At 38.0% G+C, this 26,112-nt stretch overlaps 1 protein-coding gene across 3 annotated transcripts in view; it reads left to right on the top strand.

Moving 5' to 3' along the window:
- LOC141431469 (uncharacterized) overlaps window positions 1-26,112 on the top strand; it is a 74,456-nt gene that overhangs the window by 43,338 nt on the left and 5,006 nt on the right. For 2 of the 3 annotated variants that reach the window (XM_074092657.1, XM_074092658.1), the window contains exons 1-6: window positions 12,895-13,042; window positions 15,965-16,141; window positions 18,966-19,170; window positions 20,565-20,745; window positions 21,647-21,766; window positions 22,307-22,481. The exons of the other annotated variant lie outside the window; for it this stretch is intronic. In XM_074092657.1, the coding sequence (XP_073948758.1) occupies window positions 15,965-16,141; window positions 18,966-19,170; window positions 20,565-20,745; window positions 21,647-21,766; window positions 22,307-22,481 (858 nt within the window). In that variant the 5' untranslated portion in view covers window positions 12,895-13,042. Of the gene's footprint in view, window positions 1-12,894; window positions 13,043-15,964; window positions 16,142-18,965; window positions 19,171-20,564; window positions 20,746-21,646; window positions 21,767-22,306; window positions 22,482-26,112 lie in introns of those variants that run through there. 3 annotated transcript variants of the gene reach the window in all.

The raw sequence follows: 26,112 nt of genomic DNA, 5'->3' as shown, positions 1-26,112 counted from the left end.
AAATAATGGTTGTTAACTGACGAAACCGGGACCACAATACAGCTATCAATCACCTCGTATCTGTATAATTTGCAGGATGGAGTTGTTCATCCGCTTTATTATGTTTCCTAACACAAATTTGCGTATCGTTTTTTACTCCACACACACTTTTGCAGGTGATAAGACCTTGTGCAAGGTCCGCCCGGATTGCTACCACCATCTTGCTCGCTAATCCTGCCGTGAAGCAGCAGTGCTTGCACCGTTGTGTTTCGGCGTGGACAGTAAGACAGCCGGTGAGATTAGTGGCACTTGAGGTATTCTATCTTAGGCCTCTAGGTTGGCAACGAATCTGCAATACCCCTGGTTACAGATGTTTATGGGCGGTGGTGATCTCTTACCATCAGGAGATTCACTTGCAACCATCACTTGCTCGTTTGCCATCCAGTCGAAAAAAAAATACTCCATTGATAATTTCAATACACTTCTGCTAGATTGGTATGTTATGAATCTTAATATTGTAGAGTTTAGAGCCGGTTCCGATTTTGAATGGCTCCTTACCACTACCATTAGTTTAAAGAGACCGTACTCGATAGCGACGGCGTAAATTATTTGTATGGAGAATTGTACAGCGCCTCTACAAATAATTTACGCCGTCGCTATCGAGTACGGTCACTGTAAACTCATGGTAGTGGTACCTGACTGTAGAACTTTCAAGTTATACCTGACGAGAAAAAAAACGGAGAAGATTCTCCAAGTCGACGCGTATATACATTTTTTATGTATATGACCACGCATAACTTTTTACAGAGTAGTCCAATTTTGATAATTCTTTTTTTTTATTGGAAAGGTATACCCCGAAATTGGTCTAATGTGGACTTGGAAAAAAAATTCAACTCTAAGGTTAGGAAAATAGGAAATGATTGATTGTTCACTCATTGATTGTAATGTACGATTGATTGTTATATGTACGATATAATTATGTATGTATTCGTAGATGTATTTCTGTTACGTTTAAATTTTCTGATCTACTTTTGATGCACCACCTGTTGTAAACTAGTCCTTCCTTCTTTCTGTAAAAAAGGTTGCCTGGAAGAGATCGCTCTTAAGCGATAAGGCCGCCTATTGCTCACCTTGTAATTTTTTCTCTGTGTGTCTGTTTTCTGTATCGCTTAAGTACTATGTCTGGTGTACAATAAAGAGTCTTTGTATTGTATTGTATTTGTATTGTATGACCACGCATAACGTTACAGAGTAGTCCGATTTTCAATCGACTTCAAAAAAGGAGGAAGTTCTCAATTCGTCTGTATGTTTTTTTTGTGTGTTTGCTACGCGATAACTCCGCCAATTGTTGGCAGAATATCAAAATTATTTTTTTATTCTAAAGGACATACTTTCAAAGTACACACCAAGTCAGGATCTGATGATGGGATCTTAAAGAAATCGAGTGTTTAGTATTGTAACTAAGGGACCCTATACATCCCTGTATTTCTTTTATTATTATTTTTGTATTTTTTTTTCTTTAATTGTGTATATAGTGTTTTAAGTATTTTATTTGTAATTATATTTTTATAAAAAAATGACTTTCTGCCAAGTTTCTTGCGGCGCATTCTTCTTGGCAATGATGGTCTTTCGAAAGCGCTGTAGTTTAAAAAAATGATGTGTAAAAGTGCCCATTGCGGCCTATTTACTGAATAAATCATCTGATTTTTTTTTCGAGGGCAACCCTCTAATTTTTAAAGCACACCTGTAGCGATTTAGGCATTTTTGTGTTTACATTCAGAAAGTATCATTTGGTGAATTGGACCTGATAAAGAAGACCGTAGGTCTGTACCGGTAATCTGTTATAAAATAATATCGACGGTTAAAAGGCTAATTGATTCAAGCGCCATTTTGGGCGATATTGAGTTATATACATCATTGGAATCAGTGAATTTTTTTCGCGTCGTTTGAGCCGGGTTTGAGGTAAATCTGAGCACTTTTTTGGCGCTTGGCTTAATGGAATCACTAAACTCACTAAAAACCATGAAAACAAAACTTTTTGACAAAAAATGGAACCGACTTCAAAAACTTTGAAAATAATTTTCCACTAGTTTGAAGTCGCCTCAGCACGAGCCTGCATGCATGATTAAAACCCAATATATACTTATTATGCACCTACGAGTAGGTGAGGTAGACGACTATAGTTCCCCTCCTGCTGGCTCGTACTGAGGCACCATGATGATGAACTTTATGACGGCCGAACCACCCCGAACAATATTCATTATGACCTAAGCAAGCATGCAAATTGGGTAAAATTGAATTAGTTTGTGACAGGTAATACGCATCCTGCATCAATGGCTTGGTTACAAAACTTTATATAGATGGACGGGCGGTTTGATTAAGAACACACTTTGGTTATAGCAGAGCGATCAATAGGTCTTCATCATCATCATTATCAGCCATATGACGTCCACTATTGGATATAACCCTCCATGTTAAGGTACCCATTACATCGTATCGTGCCAGAACCGTAATAGCATAGTACTCGTAAAAGATAACAAGTATGCAGACTATCCGACCCTTTAGGAGAGACTTAACTGCCTCCGGCTTTATTTAGATTAATTAATGACCTACCGACAAATAATTTTAGTATAAAAGTCTAGAGAAACCAGATTCTTTGCCGCTCTATTATTATTATTATTATACTGAATTTAGAAAATATTATTTATAAATTCGCCGAAGTGGTGATGGCGACTGTGTACATACTACTCGTGTTTCCTACACATAATACAATAACTATATATTCCGTCAGGTAAATTATTATCTAGACGACCGGATGGCCAAGTGGTTAGAGACCCAGACTACGAAGCTTAAGGTCTCCGACCGGGGCAGATACTTGTATCAATAATATTAATATTTGTTCTCGGATCTTGGATGTTTAGTATGTATTTTCTACTAATATTATAAATGTGAATGTGAGTGAGTGAGTGAGTATGTTTGATACTTCTTCACGCTGAAATGGCTGGACGGATTTTGATGAAATTTGGCAAAAAGTTAGTATAGTTAGTAGTTTGTATATAGTTAGTAGTTAGTTTGACGACCAGATGGCCTAGTGGTTAGAGAACCTGACTACAAAGCTTGAGGTCCCGGGTTCGATTCCCGTGTCGGGGCAGATATTTGTATGAAAAATACGAATGTTTGTTCTCGGGTCTTGGGTGTTTAATATGTATTTAAGTATGTATCTATCTAAATAATTATATTTATCCGTTGCTTAGTACCCATAACACAAGCTTTGCTATAAGCTTACTTAGGGACTAGGTTAATTGGTGTTAATTGTCCCGTTATATTTATTTATTTATTTATTTATTTAGTATCACGTGGGTTACTTGAGGGTTGTTTCACACGTACCACACACCACGTCGCAGCGTTAAAATGCGGTCAAGCTGTGGTTATGTGTGAATAGTGTCGCTGCGGCATTTTGCAGTTGCGTTGTGGTGCCTACAAAATGTGGTTGTGATGGTTCCGTCGTGTGCAGACGCAGTTATACTCCGGCTTTCATAGAGGAAACACGCCTTGACTTGACTGAGCGTACTCATGGAATTCGAACAGGAAACATTGGTGTTGCTATCCTTGTTAAGGCTTGTATTAGTAAGAAGAAGACGTCGGAATGAAGGAGGGAGAGCGCAAGCGCGTGTTTGCGATGTAGTTGCGTAGTGCTTGCGTTGTGCTTGCGATGTGGTTGCGATGTCGTATCACACATGCGGTCGATAATGACGGCAAAATGTGGTTCGTGTGAATTGCACTATTCATTTTCAATACAAAATATGCGCCCGACCACGTGGCGTGGTTGTGGTGTGGGTGTGGTTGTCGTGTGGTTGTGGTACGTGTGAAACAAGCTTAAGGTAAACGTCCGAGTGTTCGACACGCTAATGCCCAATAGACGACACCCTGCTGTCATCTCTATTGCTAATGTCATAAGATCAAAGATGCCAACTATTGGTTCAGTGACTAGTCGGTCAGTTACCATATTTAATTTTACAGAGATGACGTATGCCTTTCTTAAGGACAACTACTTTTTTGCGGCACTTGCGGTCGAAACCTTTGGGCCTTGGTCGTCCGACACAAAAAAAAATATGAAAGAAGTGTCGGACAAACTAATCGGCGTATCTGGCGACCAAAGAGCAGGCTTTTTCTTCGCCCAAAGACTGAGCCTTGCAGTGCAACGAGGTAACGCCGCTAGCGTCTTAGGCACAATGCCCCGCGCTGCGCTGCCTTTGGAAGAGGAAGCCCGTTTTAGTTAATTTTATGTGTTTTTTATTTTTATTTTTATGTAAAAATCATTGTTTAAATAAATAAACTATGTAACCTAGATAAAAAAAAGAGGACGTCAAAGAGTTTTCCAACATCTGAACATTTTAAAACCGCTGCCTCCTGTGTGTTAACCACAGCCTGCTGTCAGCGGTGATTAAACAAGTTATATCGTCTAGCCAGCGATCGACGGTTCCGCATAAAAGCCCGCATTAGCGAACTTGGTCGATTTATCACGCATCGTAAGGATAAACTTAGGGCCACGTTGGTACTTCTCGCCAGCCCATCGCTTACAACTATAATAATATACTTACTCTAATATAATCGAATATAAAAGTGAACCGCCACAGCGGGACAGAAAAACGAGACAGAGCAGGATGGCGCTCTACAACACCATTTTGACACGTTTCTCCCAAACAACGCATTATTTCTCTGGAATTCGATTCTTTGAGCTTGGGAATCGTGAAAAACTTGAGAAAATATGATATTGGGTGTGTATATTTTATATATTAAGCAAAATAAAATCACAAGTTCGAATTTCGAGCGCGAGTTAGGCGGTTATTTTTTTTTTATTTGTCTCCCACCGACACACAACACTAACAACAAAAAAAAAATCAAAAAAAAAACAAATCATTTATTCAGTAAATAGGCCGCAATGGGCACTTTTACACGTCATTTTTTAAAACTACCAGCGCTTTCGGAAAGACCATCATTGCCAAGAAGAATGCGCCGCAAGAAACTTGGCAGAAAGTCATTTTTTCAACATAAAATATTACAAATAAAATACTTAAAAACTACAGTATACAATGAAATAAAAGAAAATACAAAATAATAATAATAATAATACAGGGATGTATGGGGTCCCTTAGTTACAAAACTAAACTCTAACTATAATCTACGTTCAGTGGAAGTGTAGACTGCTTCCACCGTCATAAATTAAAAAAAAAAAAAAATTATAATAATAATAATTTAATTCTGAAATTTACATTTCAGGTCAAGTAACCATTAAACTTTTGGATTCCGAAGGCAAGCTCACGTCTGCCGCCCCCAAAGTTAGCTCACACGAACTCATGTCATGCTCTGAAAGCAGAGCGGTACCGAGTGCATGGTATTGCTTCCGTTCCCATAAGCTCTATGGGATCGTCTTGGGAGCTTCGACGTCGCGGGCCTGTGACTAGAAATTAAACTAAAAATATACACGTTTAAAATCCATAAGCTTAACAATATACAGCCTTAAATATAGCAAGGGGATGTATAAAGTCCCTGAGTTAATAATAAAATTACTATATAGCAAGGGGATGTAGAAAGTCCCTGAGTTAACAATAAATAAAATTCCTAATCTAAATAATTCAGAGATGTATATAGTCTCTGAATGTCAAAGTAAACTAATTTAATTAACCAAATTATACAATCTTCAGAGGTGTAAAAAGCCTCCAATGTCAAAAACTTAAAATAATTATTATTATTATTCGTCAACGTCCGACCGCCCCTCCGAACATTCATCCCGACGCGTTTTTGGTATTCAACTATCGAAAGTTTTTAAAAACATTATAATATGCACATGCTATAAAATCTACTGGGGGCCTACCACGCTCTCTTAATACGATTCAGTTTAGGCACTAAACTGAACTGCATTGCTATTTCGTACCACGACGTTACTTTTGCGATTCAGTTCAATCACGGTTCAGCGACAGCGATACAGACATTTTCATTCACTCACTTCAAGCGGTTTTCGTACCATGACGCTTAACTTGAGTGGGAATTGAATCGCTGCAGTGTCAAATTTAGCGATTCAGTATAAGTTACTCATTCTGGCAATTCTTTTGGAATTATAAGTGTTTTACTTGGAATATTTTTAATTTCAAGAACTTTTAAACTTTTATTCAAGTTTTATAACTTTTCATAGACATTGTGCTTCTTAGCTCCTCATTGATAAAACTAATTTTTCAGTGAGAAAATAGAATCGTGGATTAGTGACAGCGTAAACATTTTATTTGTAATCAACACAACGGTTGCTAAGATCACGGAATGACATAGAGTTATGGTTTTCCAAAATAAAGAGGTTTTAGTATACAATATTTGGTTTGCATATAGCGGCATCCCTTTCGCGACTTAGCGTTTCAGTGTCGGACCAGACAAAATCGGTCTTTCATCCACTTGTAAACATTGAGACTCAGCTCTGAGAAATAACGTCGTGGTACCAATTTCAACGATTCAGTTTAGGTGCCTAAATTGAACTGCTCTGCGTTTAGATCGTTTATGAAAAGATCATGGTAGGCCCCCTGTTCTCATTGTTTTATTTCAAAACTAGCCGTTACTCGCAACTCCGTCTGCGTAGAATTCATGTATCTCTATCCCGCTGGAACTTTGCCATTTTCCGGGATTCAAACTATCTGTATACCGAATTTCATCCAAATCGGTTCAGTGGTTTAGACGTGATGAACTAACAAACAAACAGACTTACAAACTCGCATTTATAATGTTATAGTTGAATTCAGCTATCTGCACATGAAAAAATGGTGACTAAAATTATATAGGTAAGTCAAGCTATACCGGGTGTGGCCTGTAATATGAGCAAATAAAACATAGATCATACTCCTCAAACTGAACAACATCAGTTCAGCGACTTTTAAAAATTATTCGTTTTTTTAATTTATATTACACTTTTAAGTTTATTCAAAGAAGCAATGTAAAGCAAAATGCTTGATGTTTGTAGCGTGATAGGCAACGTCAGTTGTGTTGTAGGATGGCGTACATTGATAGCAGTATTTAATTTTTATGGAAAAAGGAAAATTGAAAAACTCCATTATTTTAAAAGTCGCTGAGCTAATGTTGAGTTTGATCAGGACGATCTATGTGTCAATTTTTTGCTCGTATTACAGGCCACACCCGGTATATTTTAGCATAAAAAGGTAACAGCATACAACACGTCACAAACACAGCATACAAATGTCCACATTAATAACTTTGGTATCTTTTGAAAATACATTTGCTATAATAAACGGCGGTTTATTCCAGCGAATGTATTGCCAAAAGCAACCAAAGTATAAGCATAAGCTTAATCATTTTCCTTGACATTAATTATCAGCGCACCATAATGTCAAAACCTGAATAATGTAATTCATAAACGCAATTTCTCTTTGAGACATCGCACGTAAGCAAATTTCCTTAGCATTCTAAACGAAATGTCAAAGATTTAATCGGCCTGTCAAACCACGTGACAGCTGTCAAACAGGGAGATAGGAGATCAAAACCCGGTCCTTTGTGGAACGCATTTAGGGGTGCTGGGTGGAAGATGAATTGGTATTATTTCATTTGAGGGACAAACCTTTGAAGTAAAACAGGACTTCTGTTCTAATGAACCATAAATAATTACTTTGCTCACCCGCGACCTCAGATCAAACAAACTTTTTATTTGATCTGAGCCCGCGACCTTGCGATGGCAAACGTGACGTCTATTTTTCAACCCCCGACGCAAAAAGAGGGGTGTTATAAGTTTGACCGCTATGTGTGTCTGTGTATCTGTGTGACTGTGTGTCTGTCTAAAACGGGTGGACCGATATGAATACAGTTACCTTTATTTGAAAGCAGATTTTCTACCGATGGTTCTTAAATATGTTTTATCAAAATCTGTTCAGCTGTATTTGAGATATTGGACTTTGAAGTGACAAAGTCGGGGATTTCCAACTTTTTGCTGATTAGGTTATTAGGTTATTTATATCCAGTCATAATATTACAACGGGTTAGTATCGATTCATCTAAAAAACAGCTGGTCTAAGAAGCAAATTAGCAATTGGTCTATATAGCTAAATTATCCTACTGAAAGTCGACGGAGCTCCGCTTCGTGGAGCTCCTAGTCCGCGAGGCCAAAGGGTTCGCGTCTTGACTAGGACCGCTTCATAGCTCACTTGGGTACTTAGACCAGTTGTTTTTAGGGTTCCGTAGTCAACTAGGAACCCTTATAGTTTCGTAATGTCTGTCCGTCTGTCTGTCTGTCGCTCCGTCCGCGGCTAAGCTCAGAGACCGTAAGTACTAGAGAGCTGTCATTTGGCATGAATATACATAGGTATCAGTCACGCCGACAAAGTGGTAAATTAAAAAATAATAATAAAACTTTTTTAACAGAATTAAACAGAATTGGACAGAAAACTATTGGGGGTTTTCAAGACGATTTTTCGATTCAGTGATCTGTTTGCGAAATTATGTTCATCTCGAAAATGCAAACTGAGACATGGATGCATAGGATGTTCATCTATAAAGTGCAATTTTCAGGATGGTAGTAAGTGTATCAAACTTACAAGGAAATTTACAAGGAAAATTATAACGGCTAAGAATGCTTGAGAATCATTAGTAGTTTAATAGTTAATACAAGCCTAAGGTAAGGTATAAAATATACCTAAACTTGGAAGATTCCTTATACTAAAAATATTTACTTACTTGACTTTTTCGTAATGGCTACGAAACCCAATGTTGGGCGTAGCCGACATGCTCTTGGCCGGTTTTTTAGATGTAGTGTTACTGTATCATTACGACATGATTATGTGCTGGACAAGTAATTGTTGTTGTTGTTGTGCTGTGTAATTGGTGACCCGTCTGCTCGTTTGCCCCCTCTTATATTAAAAAAAAATACCCTAATATCAAATATAGTGTTGAGTAAACAACTCTTAATTTAGTATTATCTATAAGGGTTACATTCCGTTTATCAAAGTATTACTTTTTATTGTTATTGACTTCTTCATGTCATTTACACAGTCACCAAAAGATAAACAGTATAATTGTTAAGAATTCGTGACCAATAGGTACAAAAATAAAAAACAATTTTCAAGTTTCAACCGACGAAAAATAAAAGGAGGAGGTTCTCAAGTCGACGCGTATGATCGCGCATAACTTTTTACAGAGTAGTGCGATTTGATATTTATTTTTTAAGAAAAGCGTATGCCCAGAGGGTGGTCCCATATAAATTTGGAAAAAACATCCTACCCTAAGGGTAGGAAAGCAGGGGATGATTAATTGTTCAAAATAAATAAATAAAAAGACATTTATTGCCACATTAAGAAAAATACAATGAACATAACAGAAACACAACAAATAAAACATAAATTTAGAACTACACAATATCCAAAAAGGGAGAAAAAAAATCGATAGTGATAATAATAATAATAATTAAAAAAAAACAACAAACACTTTACAGATATGTGGCAATAGGCTCAAAATAAAATAAATACTGACATTTACATGCTGCGTCTGCCTCTGATTTTCACTGGTTTTTCAATCACTGATTGTAAGTATGACCAAGCATAACTTTTTACAGAGTAGTCAGATTTGGATAATTCTTATTTTATTGGATAGGGTATACCTTGAAGTTGCTATTATATAAATTTGTAAAAAAAATTGCCCCAAGGGTGGGAAAAAAGTGCAGAATAAAAAAAATAACAAAAAAATGAAACCACCCAAAAAACGAAAAACCAAAAATAATTAACCTTTTTTTTATTTAACCTTAACCTAGGTACGAGTTTGAAGTCGGTGCATCGACTCGATTCGATTAGTCGACCCCCACATCTAAACCATTAAGCTAACACGGCTTACAGAAATCACTTTAAATTATCATAATTACAGTCAAAACAGTATTAAATATTATTATTATTTGTATTATTTAGTTTTAAATCATTTTATCAAAATAAACATTTTATGATAGCGGACTCCATTAATGCAAATGGTAGAAAACAGTATTTATGTATAGTCTTAGCGTATGTTACAGATCACAAATAGATTTGGCTCATAGACAATTTGCTTTTCAATGAGTGAAATGCAGTACACAGAAGCATAGATTCAGTATTGTTAACTTTATAACATAACATTTTATGAAACCGTACATTTGTTAATTTTAAATCTTAGTAAGTACCCAATTTTGAACACGAAACTACCGTGAGACTCACTCATATTAAATAATACTGTAACGGATAATTCACGTCTTCAATTGAGTTTAGCTCGTCATGTTTCGGGCTAATTAATAGCCCTTCTTCCTAGGAGCAATGCGACTCTGCGGCTGTCGCAACACGCGCTCAGGTGAGAAGACGTGAGTTATCCGTTACAATATCATTTAATTGTAAACATTTTTATTTTATTTTAACCCTTGGTTTGTTATGAAATTGCAAAAATGTACACTGTCACGATTACTCGTATGCCATTGTTATTTCCTCCTTTTCGCAATTCTGCGTGACATGAATTTCACACAACTGCATTTAGTCTGAATGCAGAATTCTGAACACGAGTAGGAAAAAAGAATAATGGTAAGAGATCACCACCACCCATAGACACCTGAAACACCAGGGGGATTGCGGATGCGTTGCCAACCTAGAGGCCTAATATGGTATAAGTACCTCAAGTGCCAGTAATTTCACCGGCTGTCTTACTCTCCACGCCGAAACATAACAGTACAATCATATCTAATTATAAATGTCAAATTATCAGTTTCTAAGAGCCTAAACAGACAGAGTGGTCCAGAGCTCCGAGTTCAGCCTGCTCTGAACTCCAGACCTCTGGGTTATGCTCATCATCATCATATCAGCGGTAGGTAACTTCCAGTTGCTTCGGTTGGAAACGGCCTGTATTCACCATAAATCCGCATACGCTCCGCGTGTACGCTAGATTATGAAGCTGATATTTATTCATTGCAAATAAATACTTAATGCCGTCATAACGAAAAGGGGCACAACTAACATTTTTCTATATTGTTTCGTAAATGCTTTCGGAGATGCCATAAGCCCATAGGCATATTTTGGCTATAGTTTAAATTAGAAAGCATAACTTCTCATTACCTAATAGTATATGCCCTTTAATTTTTTGATTTTTTAAAGTGATGCTGGCATTGTGTAGGCTAAATGTGCCTTTATAAAATGTTAAATTATTTTGATTATTAAAATTGTCAAGCATAAAAAGGGTATAAATAATAGAAAATATGCCCATTTTTCTTAAAATTGTATCCACTTGTCTAAAAAGTTAAAATGAAAAGGCATATTTGGTTATGCCTAACTATGTTTCAAGACTATTTTTACTTTAATTATTTTATTAAGTAAAACTAAAACAAATACCTAATCAAAATAAATAAGTATGTATTGCAGCATTACAACGCTGCATGTGAGTTGCGTGTTGCATACTTTTTGGTTATTTTCATTCGTTTTCACTGGCCGGTTTTGTGCTGGCTGTTTACGTCTTAATACTATGTAGTTGATTTTTGGTTTGAATTTTGAAATTTAAATTTGTGTCATGGCTTTTCCTTTGGCGTTTTTGTTTTAGAGTCATTCTTAGAACATTGGTTGTTGAGTGCGGAACACTGCTTTCTGTCCTGAAGTTGTGCTTATTCATCTGTGCCGTGTTGGCGACGTTACAGAAGTGCCGCTAGTTTGTGCCACAACCGTTTTTTCCACTTATTTACGACAAATTTCCTGCTTTCCCGTGCTGAGGAGCACCTTTTTTTGCATCGCCGATTTTCCATCGGGTAAGTGTTTATTTCATTGACGCTTAGGGTCGTTTAGGCTAGGTCTTTTGCTTTGTTGTGGGCTAATTTATAAAATTCTTTCCAGCCCGACCGTTACCCCGGCCAGCCTGAATCGGGTATCATCTACCGGACCTTTTTACCGTACGCTTGGTTGCGGAGGTTACCAGCCACAGCCCTGCAGTATTACCACGCAGGCTGTTGAGTCGCGGTTAAGAAGAGGGAAACCTGTAACCTTACACTTTGGTTTGATTAAGCATTCTGTTCAGTGCCTATTTTTATACGTTAGGTTTCTCAAACTTACTTTACCCCTGTTGTTTTTCCTAAGGGCAAGTAACTAGTTTCTACATTGCATGCATGAAATTAGGTTGAACTAGGATTTTACAGCCAGTTTTCATCGTAAAGGGGTGCATTTGCTCCTAATGTTTTGAGGGCCTTACGTATTTTTTTACTCATCTTACCGTTTCCCAAAATTCAAATTCAAGGCTTACCATAAGCGCTTCCGTTTTTCGGACTTTTTAGGACTCTATATTTGTTTGGCACTAATTTGTTAAATTGCTTGTACCTGATATACTTATTAGCCAATCAATGTTCCGTCTCGCAAAGCGTGTTCTATCAATGTGTTGATATTTTTTACATTACTTTCGGTCTTTTTTATATAAACTGTGTTTTGTGTTTATTTTTTATATAACTTTGGGTTATTTTTTATAACCATTTTATTGTGTTTGTGATTTTTTTCTTTTTGTGCGGATTAAACGTTTAATAAACAATATTCGTGATACTAAATTCTACGTTGTTTAATTTATGCCGGCCTGACTAGGGTACGGGCACCTTCTGTGTTCATGGGCTCCTAGTTTTGCTTCAGTATATAGTAACATAGAATTATTGATAACGTATATATTTTCATTTAAAAAGTTATAATAATCAGACGATTAAGTTAGGTATGTATTATTTTTTGTAAGAAACAAAAAAAAACATATTTTTTTTCTCCATTTGAACAAAATGTTGGATGTGCCGTTTAGAATTCCGACGGCTGAATAATTGTCATACTGTTTATAATGTGTGTTGTGTTGTCAGCAATTCAAGTAACCATCGGAAGTACCTCATCAGTTCATCTGATGTTCGTTCTGCGATCAGTCTTTATTGCATCAGCCTCGGAGGTGCATATTATTTTACTTGCGTCCTCTATTATTATTCAATTAAAGCTCCCGAAATATTTTAGTAAATAGTGATCTAGGGCGTCTAGGGTTGCATCGCCTTTGGAACTAGTTAAATTCAAAGGTAAGTTACCTCATAATTAATCGAAAGATGACAAAAAAAACTTAAAAGCTCAATGAGATGGGAAAAAGCGTATTATCAATCTCGGTAATAAGAGCAGATTCTACATAATAAAAGTGAGATGCACGGGAAAACTATGTAATCAAATATTTATGTTCCTCGATATTTGATTGATTGATTGACGACCGGATGGCTAAGTGGTTAGAGAACCTGACTACGAAGCTTGAGGTCCCGGGTTCGAATCCCGGCCGGTGCAGATATTTGTATGAATAATACGAATGTTTGTTCTCGGGTCTTGGATGTTTAATATTTAAGTATGTATTTATCTATATAAGTATGTTTATCCGTTGCCTAGTGTCCATAGTACAAGCTTTGCTTAGTTTGGGACTAGGTCAATTGGTGTCAAGTGTCCCATGATATTTTAAACATTTTTTTTTATTTATTTATTCATTGTTTCCCACTAGTCCAACAAGTCTGAAAATACTTTTTTTTATATGGACTTACTCCACTGTCCTCATTCTCCGAAAAAAAAGGTACGATAACACCATTTATAATCATATTAACCATTTATAATATAATTGTTTGTATTAAACATTGACAAGTATCTCATACAACATTGCTTTTACTCATTAAATGATTTTTTTAATTCTTTTAAATAATGATTTTACTCATATTCATTATATTTCTACTGACATTGCTATTTTTTTCTGTAGTATAACCAGTTTGACACTGAATGTAACTTTAGACTTTTAAATAAATACTCAAAAGCCTTAGACTAAGATTAATATTCGATATTTGTATATTGCATGCGCAGCAGAATATGATTGGACATCAAACCGTACCTATAACAACCATATTATGTACCCATATTCGATGCAAATAAATAAATTATTATTACAAGCTTTTATTTCCAATACAGGTCCAACTATAAGAAAGGTATATTAGGTACTTACAATAAAATTAAATAAACTAAAACTATAATAAATCTAAAAATGGACCCTGCGGCATGGTACCAAAGATGCTGGCAGCATTTCCCCGCTGGATCGCAAGACTGAATTATTATTATATGATGTATCTTTTGATAACTTTCTTAGTTTGATTTTTTCACTGCTCCGAGGAGTAGCAAACTTAGTATTATTGCGTTCATTTCAGCTCGATCCTCACACTTTCCTGAAAAAAGTATCTTAACTAACAGACGTACAACAAAGTGATCCTAGAAAGCTTTGGTTTTTGCTAATTTAGGTAGGGAGCCCAAAAAACCATGGGCTTTTCCTCTTTTGTTGGTCATAAAACAATCGTTTTAACGCCAGATCGTTAATTTAAATCATTGCAATCCTAATGATTTTGTTCATTAATTTTATGGTTGTTTAAATAAGTTTTATAAGACTGTTTCTCGACGACTGCCGGAGCATTAATTTAATTGAGTGCTAATGACCCAAAAGAGATGAATGTTTAATACAATTTCGCCCTACTTTGAATTGGTTCAATACTTTTGGAGGGGAAACTTTGGGCCGTTTCGGCATATTTCTTTATCCCAGTTAAGATCTGCAAAAAAATTACATCAGCTGCATTTACATTGCGAAGCCGTAAAATACTGGTTTTAATAAGTTATCAATCGAGCGACGCAATGTGACACATTTTTTTTTTCAGGTTTAAGCTGCTCTTTTGAGATATCTGAAGATGTAAAACCATTTTTAACCACCGACGCAAATAGAGGGGTGTCATGAGTCTGTCTATTTGTTTATGGCATCTTAGGTCTAACTAGCTCTAAAACAGATCGACCGATTTCGAAGCGGTTTTTTTTAAGTGAAAGCAAGTTTCCATGCAGTTGTCTTAACTATGTTAATAAAAAAAAAACAGCCGTCTGCAATATTAGGCAATATTGTATTTTGAAATGACAGTGTCGGAGGTTTTTCAACTGTTCCCTAAGGACAGGTAAAGACGGACAGCATTTGAACTGCAGTGCAGCTGCAAAATGGCAGTTCAAGTGCAGTTTGATGCAGTTACACCAACTGGTTACACAAACCGACTGTTCAGTCCGCTTGCAGTTGTCGTGCAGTCCTGTCAACCGCACACTGACTGCAAGCCGGCTGCACGGTCGTAGTGCAGTCGTATTGCAGTTGTAACGACTGCATTGTACAACTGTATTGTAACTGCAATGGCCCTCTCGCAGTTCTATTCCCAGTCGTATTGCAGTTTGCAGTTACAATGTAGTCGTTACAACTGGAATACGTCTGCATTACGACCGTGCAGCCGGCTTGCAGTCGGTGTGCGGTTGACAGGACTGCACGGCAACAGCAGGCAGACTGCATAGTCGGTTTGCAGTTTTGATGCAGTTGTCGGTTTGCAGGTGGTAGGACCTTGTGCGAGGTCCGCCCGGATTGCTACCACCATCTTGCTCGCTAATCCTGCCGTGAAGCAGCAGTGCTTGCACTATTGTGTTTCGGCGCGGAGAGTAAGACAGCCGGTGAAATTACTGGCACTTGAGGTATCCCATCTTAGGCCTCTAGGTTGGCAACGCATCTGCAATTCCCCTGGTTTGCAGATGTTTATGGGCGGTGGTGATCTCTTACCATCAGGAGACCCACTTGCTCGTTTGCCATCCAGTCGTATAAAAAAAAAAAAAAAAGTTCGTGTAACTGCATCAAAACTGCACTCAAACTGCCACTTTGCAGCTGGGTTGCAGTTCAAATGCTGTCCGTCTGTACCGGCCCTTAGTTGATGTACAGTCAAGTGTAAAAATATCTACTTATTCAAAGTTTCAAAAATATGTACCTCAGACTCTTATTCCGACGCAATAAGGCCGTAGTAACATATTTTTGAGTGGTACGAATAGATACTTATTTCTGCACTTGACTGTACTAAAATCCGAAAGTTTTTTTTTTCTGAATTTAATAGTAATCTTTTCTTAATCATCCTCACCAGATGTCTTACGGGGTGGTGACTGGCAGTCCAGTGGCAGCCCAGATTTATCTAGACTCAGTTCTCGACGATATCCTCAAGAATTGCAGGACTCGCGATGGCGTGGACAAAAGGGAGCATGTCAACTTGGCTGAAGTCATGTTTCACTGCATGAGAACCAACCCTGATAGAATACAAACGGTACGAGTAAGTTTATATAACGGTGAAATGTATAGGAAGGTAATTTTAAAGTTAAAGAATTATTTTTATTTTATAAAAATCTGGGAAATGGGTGGTATGGCGTGTAAATAGCCAATTTTAATGGGTGGCGGAAGACCGAGAGCGCGCTATGCCAAATGAAATTTCCAACAGTGCAGAAGCACTCACCTGGTTAGGGCTCCGGCCGATGATGTGGGGGTCTTGTGATGCGGAGTCGAGGAAATCTTCTTATTATGGCGATGCGGTTTATAACGAATACAACACGTGAGCGGATGAAAAACTTATGTCAATGACAAGACTTGAGCCAGACTGACAAGTCATGTGCCAGAGAGCACCCCTGCACTGTGTATGGCCTAAAAAGGTTTTAGTGCGCGAACAATGGGAATGGGTACTTAACTATTAGAATTCTTAACTAGTGTCAGGTCACTAGTGGCTTTCAAGGCTTTTTGATATTTTTCTTTGAAAATGGTAGCTCGAAATTGTTTGTTTTACTCTTTATTGTACAAAAAGGAAATACAAAAAGTTTACAAAAAAGGTGTTAAGTACAAAGGCGGACTTATCCCTGAAGAGATCTCTGCCAACCAACCTTTGAGTGTAAAATTGTTGTATTATTTATAGTCATATTATTAGTTTTCATTTTAAACTCATATTGTTACAATATTTCTTTTTAATTCCCCGCTATATTATTTTTGTACATATATAGAGAGTACGTAGATACGGCATATTGAATATTATTATATTCTTTATGCCACTTTGACTGCTATGATGAGTAACATCCGCCTGGCCAGAGCTCTATTGTGGCCTAGACAAACGTGCTCTAAAGTCTATCAGTCTCTCAAAGGGCCGGCAACGCACCTGTGATACCCCTCGTGTTGGCAGGTGTCCATGGGCGGCGGTGATTGCTCCCCATTAGGTGACCCTCATGCTCGATTTCCCACTCTTATATAAAAAAAAATATACCGTTAATGTTGAAATCCATCTAGCCGTTCAGGCTACAGAGAGAAAGAAAGAAATAGGCATATACACTAGTTTACCCGGGATTTTACAATATTCCCACAACTGTACAAAATTTCATGACTCTAAGCCCAGCGGTTGTTATTTCGAGATTTTATCCCTATCTCGTAGGAATATCGGGATAAAAAGTAGCCTATGTTTTATTCCAGATGTCCAGCTATCCACATACTAAATTTTATCCAAATCCGTCCAACTTTTTCAGCGTGAAGGAGTAACAAACATACTCACTCACTCACTCACTCATTCACTCACTCACAAACTTTTGCATTCATAATATTAGTAGAATTAGCAGGTGTCTAGTACAAAAGTTCTAAAAACGTCACACGTATGAAATCATCATCATCATCCCAGCCTATATACGTCCCACTGCTGGGCACAGGCCTCCTCTCAGAACAAGAGGGCTTGGGCCATAGTTCCCACGCGGGCCCATTGCGGATTGGGAACTTCACACGCACTATTGAATTGCTTCGCAGGTTTGTGCAGGTTTCCTCACGATGTTTTCCGTCACCGCAAAGCTCGTGGTAAATTTCAAATGTAATTCCGCACATGAATTTTTGAAAACCTCAGAAGTGCGAGCCGGGGTTTGAACCCACGACCCTCTGCTTGAGAGGCGATAGGTCAGACCACTAGGCCACCACGGCTATAAAATATAACGTATGAAATATTGTGTCATTATTATGATGTAAATTTGTGCATGTTGAACCAGTAAGTGCCTTCTAAAAGTATTACACTTAAGTAGGCCATGCTGGTTCATTATTACCCCAAGAAGCGATAACGTACTAATAAAAACATTTATCAATAATGAATAATGACATAATTATCGACACACGTCATTTTAATGTGTTTTTATTGATAATTGAAATAATTTATAGGAGCATCGCAATTTTTATGTATTTTTTACAACTTCCTTAAAGGTTTTGTTTTTTCGCGTACCTACATGTAGGTATTTATGTATGTCTATGTTTTTGAGTTTTTGGTCCTCTCTCTCTAAAACGGCTGGACGGATTTCAACATATAAAGTATCTAATTTTATTGAATCAGGCGTTACTTTGCGGAGGTCCATATTTTGCATAAACTTAGCTATCATGAGGTCGCGGGTGAGCAAAGAAATTCTTTTAGTTCATATAAATTATCATCACACTCCTTATAATATTTCACTATGATGTCCACGAGATGCAAAATCCCAAAACTTTAGCCGTTAAATCTAGTCGTTAAATTTTACACTGCTGTTCATCGTCTAACGCAGGGTTTCTCAAAGTGGGGTACGCGAACCCCTAGGGGTTCGCTATTCGACGGTAGGGGGTTCGCGACAAGGTTTACGTGATGGTGGCTGCAAGACTGGCAAGATGATTAAGATTGGTTTTTGGAGTCTTTTTGTATTTTTTATTTCAACTCCAAATTTGTTAAGTACTTATTTGTTTGTTATTTGTTGTTGTTTGTTTCAGTTGGTATTTTCGTTGGCAAGACGATTCTTACCTATATTTGTTACCTTTTATTGAAATAAATAATATAAATTATATTATCATGATGATTGAAATAAAAACTTAGTTTCTCCAACAGCCAGTTTTATTACTTTGTTGGTGGTAGGGGTTCGCTGTCGTCTATAAACTTTAACAGGGGTACGTGGAGCCATAAGTTTGAGAAACCCTGGTCTAACGTAAATGAAGACCACAATATAACTATGAAAATTTCCACGGGAATTTCTTAACATCCCGGATTTCAGTTCAATTGCTGCTAATTGCAATGGTTTACGCAAGCAAAGCTGCTGATAAAGGCTAGTTTATAATTTCAGATCAACGGTGCATCGGACAAGAAATTTACCAACGCGCAAATTCTAAAACGTGCTGTCTCGCTCGCTCGAGCCGTCAGAGCTATAAGCGCGACAAAGACGACGGTAATTTTAATGCTACGGAACCACGAACACATGTCAGCATTGTACTACGCCATGTTCCTTGCCGGAGTTGTTCCGTTCATGATGGAACCGAGTTCTACTGAATGTAAGTATGTCTGTCTGTATCCTAACTATTGTCAGAAACGTGACAGTTTGTGTGTTTTCTAACTCTTTCCCGCTAAAACGTACTGGACGGTTTTGGATAAATTTTAATATATTGATTCTGATCAATGACATAACACAGGCTACATTTTATTCTGATACTAGCCATTAGAGAGAGAGAGAGAGAGGAAGAGAGAGAAACATTTATTTACACATATTCGATACACATAAAAATACATTACACGTGACTCCGCCCGCGCGAAATTCGTTTATCGCTATCCCGCGGGAAATATGCCATTTTTCGGGATAAAACTATCATATGTCCTTCTCCGGGATTTAAACTATCTGTATGCCAAATTTGATCTAAATTGGTTCAGTGATTTAGACGTTATAAAGTAACAAACAAACAAACAGACTTACAAACTTTCGCATTTATAATACTAGCCGTTACCCGCGACTCCGTCCGCGTAGAATTTGGTTTTCACTATCCCGTGGGAATTATGTCCTTCCCCGGGACTCGAACTATCTGAATACCGAATTTCATCTAAATCGGTTCAGCGGTTTAGACGTGATGAAGTAACAAACAAACAAAAAACAAACTTACAAACTGTCGCATTTATTATTATTAGTGGGATTAGTAGGATTCCGCAAAGTTCCGTTAAAGTTTAGTTTACGTTTTAGTTAAGTTTAGTTTTACCTCCAAACAATAACAACTCTACATCCAAGAGCTTATACTATTATTACTATTAGATAACTTTTATCATGGTTCTTACCGTTGGCCCCTTGGAGAGGCTCAAGTCACGCAAAGAGCTATGCTCTGAGGTTCTTTGCGCGATAGAATCCATAATACGGAAATTCGCCGAAAAACTCAAATAACCGACGTAGCTCCAAGAATTGCGTTGTCAAACCCAACGATTTAATAATTCGTAAAAAAATGAATTTAAACTTCTACAGTATTCGTTTTTCAACAGTTAATTATCTTGACTTATTGAGTTTGACCTCATAACCCTCGGCAAGTTGAAGTAGCACGGCGCGGGCCACATCGCTCGAAGAACAAATAACGGTTGAGGGAGAAAAGTCCTCGAGTGGCGACTATGAACCAGAAGACGAAGCAATGGCAGACCTCCCACTAGATGCACTGAGGACATTGCGAGATATGAGAGTGGCGAGTTGTCGTTCATTGTGGGGTTCTAAGGGGGAGGCCTTTGTTCAGCACAACAGAATACGTCTTCCGGATAATGATGAACATTTATCAAAATATTTTTAAAAAATAACACAAATAAAACAATAGAAATAGCGTATTATATTACTCCTTTTAGGCAGATGGTGGAGATTCATTTCTTCATTACAAGTCTACAGAGGCTACTACAGTTTTTTCATTTACTTAAATGCCCTCAGATGAGATCCAACACTTCGTTTCCCTGGTTACGCCTCGTGTGGTCTTCTGTGAGCCAGAGCGTCGTGACGACGTCAGCAAAGTGGTGTGTCAGTGTGACATAACGGTTGACGTGGTGGTTGCTGACGGGCCATCATTGGATAAGTTCGTCGAAGGATTCAGTGATGATGTAGACAGTTTTAAGTGAGTGCAAAGAGGACAAGTAAAAGAAGAAAGTAAAAAGTAAGAAAGAAGAGTAAAGAAATAGTCTAGGGGTTTATAGCGAAGTTGATATCGAAAAGCATTTTATGCAGAAGGCAAGTTGCTGTACTGTGCATGTTTCTGTACTCAAAGAGTAGCAAACAGAACCGTAATAACATCAGATATTTAAAAATAAAGTGTATTTCTATTGCTGCTACAAAAAAAAATGGGAGGGACCATTTCTTGCTGAGATGTCGTAAAGGGGACTAAGGGACCTAATATGCGAGTTACTTATTAATTTGATATGATTATGATATAACAATAAGAGCGACTATACTTATACAATACGAGAGTAAGAAGCAGCATTCTACATTGCCAAATACTAACTCCAAACTGTCACTCTACCGAATGGGTAGTGACTGACTGACTGACATTAATAATAATAATAAATTCATTTATTTCAGGCAACTTGGCCCGTACAATAAATATCTTACAGACTAACATACATATTTATAATCAAAAATATTTAAAACTAATTCCGATCCGCATTAGCGATCCCTTCAAATAGCGAACCTACTGTGTTAAAAAATAATGTTGTGTTAAATACTTGTGGTGTATAGATATCATTTAATAATAATGTAAATCTGTTTAAAAAAATATACCTCGTTGAGTTTCTTGCCGGATTCTTCTCAACAGAGGTTTTTCCGAACCGGTGGTAGAATTTTTTTGACATTCATAAGTGCTTGTTATAGCCTAAATTGAATAAAGATATTTCGACTTTGACTTAGAGTAGAGCGATTAAGGGAGTGTAGGCGCTTCTTGAATAATGAAGTTTATTGCACATGGGTTGTTACAATACTACAATTGTTACTGGTAAAATAATTAATAATCCAATACTTTCTAGGTTGCCAGACGTGGATCCAGAAGCAACGGCTATGCTGCTACCCACCAGTGGCTCCACCGGTCTTCCAAAAGCTGCCAAACTCACTTACAGAGGTCTCACGCTACAGATGCCTACCCTTTGGTAAACTGGATGAAATAAACCTTTCTGTATTCCCACTTCATCATTATCACCATCATCATATTAGCTATAGGACGTCCACTGTTGGGCATAGACCTCCAGTTGCCTCGGTTGGAAGCGGCTTGTATCCACCGTAAACCCGCGACTTTAACCAGGTCATCCGTCCATCTCGTTGGTGGATGTTCTACGCTGCGCTTGCCGATCCGCGGTCTCCACTCGATAACTTTTCGGCCAAAACGACCATCTGTTCTCCGTGCTATATGGCCTGCCCATTACCACTTCAACGAGCCAATTCGCTTGGCTATGTCGGTGACCCTTGTTCTTCTACGTATCTTCTCATTTCTGATTCGAGCCCGTAGAGCAACCCCAAGCATAGCTCTCTCCATAGCTCGCTGAGCAATTCTGAACCTATTTATAAGACCCACTTTAAGGCACCTTTATCATCTCAACTTATACAATTATACACCGCACGATGTTTTCCTACATTATACTTATACTTTAGTTTTTTACCTAAACACACATTTCTTCGTAACTTGTGGACAGGTTGTATCACAGCCAGTTTCCACAGCCAACAGGCCTAATTCTCCTCCTCTCTACGAGTCAATGGATGACGCACACCATGATAATGACGAGCAGTGTCGCGTTTGGAGTACCAGTGCTGATCAGCCCCAAGAATATTACCCCGGAGTACGTGGTAGAACTGATCGATAAGTATCAGGTAATAAAACTAAAACCAGCCAAGTTGAACAACGAATGCTTTATTTCTACTTAATGGGCTAGACTCCTAAAAAAAACATTATCATTCCGCCAGTCAGATTATAAAAAAAAATCGGCTACGTATTCTAACTCTATAACTAAGACTTCGTTGACCGTTTGTCCGTCCGTCCGTCTATCACCAGGCTGTATCTCATGAACTGTGATAGCTAGACAATTGTCATTTTCACAGATTATGTATAACTGTGGCCGCGTCACTTACCACTCAAGGGTTTTTGACAGGTTGCCGGGAGCCGGTCGCTTGCCAATCAATGGAATACATACAACTACGAAAAACAGAATAAAATAAATATTTTAGGGGGGCTCCCATACAACAAACGTGATATTTTGCCGTTTTTTGCTAATACCTGATGAATGTTGTATACCGGGTGGGCCCTGTAACAGGAGCAAAAAATTAAAACACAGGTTCTGCTACTCAAATGGAACTACTTTAGTTCTGCAACTTTTAAAAATTACCTAAGTAATTTCATCATTATGTTTATTCTAAACAAATAAAAATGGTATTTTCAATGTACGGCATTCAACATTGTAAATGACATCGCCTGTCACGTAACAAAATGACGGATTTCCCAATACATTGCTTGTCCAGTTAAACTTTAAACTATAATAAAACTCACAATACAAATTCTTTTTAAAAGTTGTAGAACTAAATTAGTTCAAGATGAAGAGTTGAAGTTGTGATTTAATTTTTTGCTCCTGTTACAGGGCCCACCTTGTAGATGGTACGGAACCCTTCGTGCGCGAGTCCAGCTCGCACTTGGCCGTTTTTTTTGTCGATTAAACAAAAAATGATGGAGAAAGTTAAAGTTCTGCGTAACGTCACGGCCCGCCACTCCTAAAATTTTACGAGTGTCATCTTTACTATTTTTTGTTCGATCGACAACCAGGAAAAAATCATCATCATCATCATCATCTCAGCCGTAGGACGTCCACTGTTGGACATAGGCCTCCCCATAGACCTACAGTCGCTTCGGTTGGCAGCGGCCTGAATCCACCGTGAACCCGCGGCTTTAACCAGGTCATCCGTCCATCTCGTTGGCTTGACTTTTCGGCTCCAACGGCCATCTGTTCTCCGTATATGGCCTGCCCATTGTCACTTCAACGAACAGGAAGAATACGTGTCCGATATTTTCTAATAATCATTGTGATGAACTAGGTGCGCTTGGTGTCGTTTCTGTCTCTTGTCAGTAAGTGCATTGACGGCAACTCGCTACTTGCGTGCACTGGTTGCCCGTAAGGCTACATACGCACTTTTCGCGCCGTCTCTTTCTCAAGAGGGACGGCACGGTTAGCTGCATAGTGCGCACGTAACATCGATTTAGAATACCCTAGCTTAAGCTAGGCTTCATCGCAATAATTGTCTGGCCTGTGGGCGAACATGTCGCTCTCGCATCGGTCTAGTCAGCCACCAAAGATGTTGTGCACAGGCAACACGACAAAATTCGTCTGGAACAGACGCGTAGGCCTGATGATGATGAACTAGGTACATGAGATACTCGTAATATATTTAGGGTTCCGTAACCAAAATGGCAAAAAGGGAACCCTGATAGTTTCGCCATGTCTGTCTGTCTGTCCGTCCGCGGCTTTGCTCAGAGACTATCAATGCTAGAAAGCTGTAATTTTGCACGAATATATATGTAAACTATGCCGACAAAATAGAACATTAAAAAATTCAAAAAAAAGTATTTTGAGAGTACCTCCTATAGACGTGAAGTGGGGGTAGTTTTTTTTTCTCATCTAACCTTATAGTGTGGGGTATCTTTGGATAGGTCTTTTAAAATTTTTAGGGGGTTGCTAAAACGATTTTTCGATTTAGTAATTTGTTTCCAAAATATTCAACTTTAAAGTGCAAATAAATGTATAAAAATGTAACTTATCAATGTATTAATGTTAGGCATTACAGTTTCATTTCATTTCATTTTTAATTTCAAATTTTCATTAAAATCGAGCGTCTCCTCCCCCCCCTCTAAAATCTAAACCGGTGGGTGCAAAAATTTGAAAAAATTCAGGTTGGTAGTAAGTATGTCAAAACTTACAAGAAAAACTATAACGGTTAAGTTTTCTTGAGAATTATTAGTAGTTTAAGAGTAAATAGCAGCTTTAGGTATAAAATATACCTAAACTTGGAAAATTCCGTACAAAATACGAAATCCTTGGAAAAATATTACTTAATTTGGTCGTAATGGCTACGGAACCCTATTTCGGGCGTGTCCGACACGCTCTTGGCCGGTTTTTTATGCGGAAAACTACCCAATACAAGAAAGCTCCTTTAAGATTTCGGCTGCTTTAAAAAAACACCCAGGCTTTGAACGAGTCCTTCTTAACATTCAAATAAGTGTAAGTACTTATTTGCAATGTAACGAAAGGGTCTTGTTAAATATTCATAAGTAATTTAAAAACTCGACCCTACTTTAAACGCAACAGATGCTATGGACTATAAGAATAAACAAGTGCCTCGCATACAAGGAAAACCAACATTTTATTGTAATCAAATCACACGTCTGCACCATTGATTAATATAATTAACTAGTATCCTGCTCAGCTTTGCACCGGTGCAAATTTAAACAAAAATGATGAAAATAAATCAAAAGCGGTTCCAATTTTTCATCTCCCTTTCGAAAAAAAATAACCGGAAGAATTCGCCCAACTAACTTAAGAAAGATTACGGCTGTTCTAGTATTACGTATCATATCAGTAAAAAAATGACCCCTGCGCTGGACAAAGGCCTCCTCCAAAGAGTTCCACAACGCCTCCAAATTCGTCGGTCCATTTTGTTGGTGATTCCCAACTTACGTCTTTCGGTTCGCTGTTCTAGCATTTTATTGTGTATACTTAATACTGAGCAGCAAAAATTCTGGCCCAGCAGTAAAGCAGTAAATCCATAAAAATCTATGGACCTACCACATACAAAGCAGTAGTTTTCCGTCCGAATATTTTCCGGTTCGGAATACCGTATGGTGGCCTGTGTGTACAGACGTTTATTTAATAAACGTATGTGTGTGATGTAGTTACGGAATTCCGGATGTATGTGGCGGCCCTAAAAGATCATATTTTTATATGTGTCGGCGGCCGATCGTAAAATCCGCCAGATCACGAAATGGCGCCGTTTCATAATACGCCTAAAAGTTGGCCAGGCATATCATGATGTGCCTAAGAAACAATACGGCAGATCAATTAGAGCAACGCATTCGTCGATGTTCCTAACTTTATACCGGGCACATGGTGATATGCCGAAAAAAAGAAAAATTTAGGTACGACGAGCGAAGCAAGGAGTGGTTAGTATGAATTGTGACCACAACGGACCTGATCGGAACCGATATGGCGGCGTTTCATGATATGCCTTCGAATTTCATGATCTGCCTAAACGTCACTAGGCTAATCGTTAAACGGTGAGTTTTGAACGATATTACGGATATCCTTTAGCCAATTCATGAAATGGCGCCATTTCACAATATGCCTAGGAATTTCGTGATCTGGCGGACTTTACGATCGGTCGCCGACATAATTATGTACGTGAGCGGAGTGAGCCATGTGCCACTGAGTATTATTATCTGTGGCTTCGTCCAGCTAAGTAA

This window comes from Choristoneura fumiferana, chromosome 9 (genome assembly GCF_025370935.1).
Source record: "Choristoneura fumiferana chromosome 9, NRCan_CFum_1, whole genome shotgun sequence".
Lineage (NCBI taxonomy): Eukaryota > Metazoa > Arthropoda > Insecta > Lepidoptera > Tortricidae > Choristoneura > Choristoneura fumiferana.
Note: the sequence above shows the minus strand (reverse complement) of the source record. Positions and strands in the feature narration are given on the sequence as shown.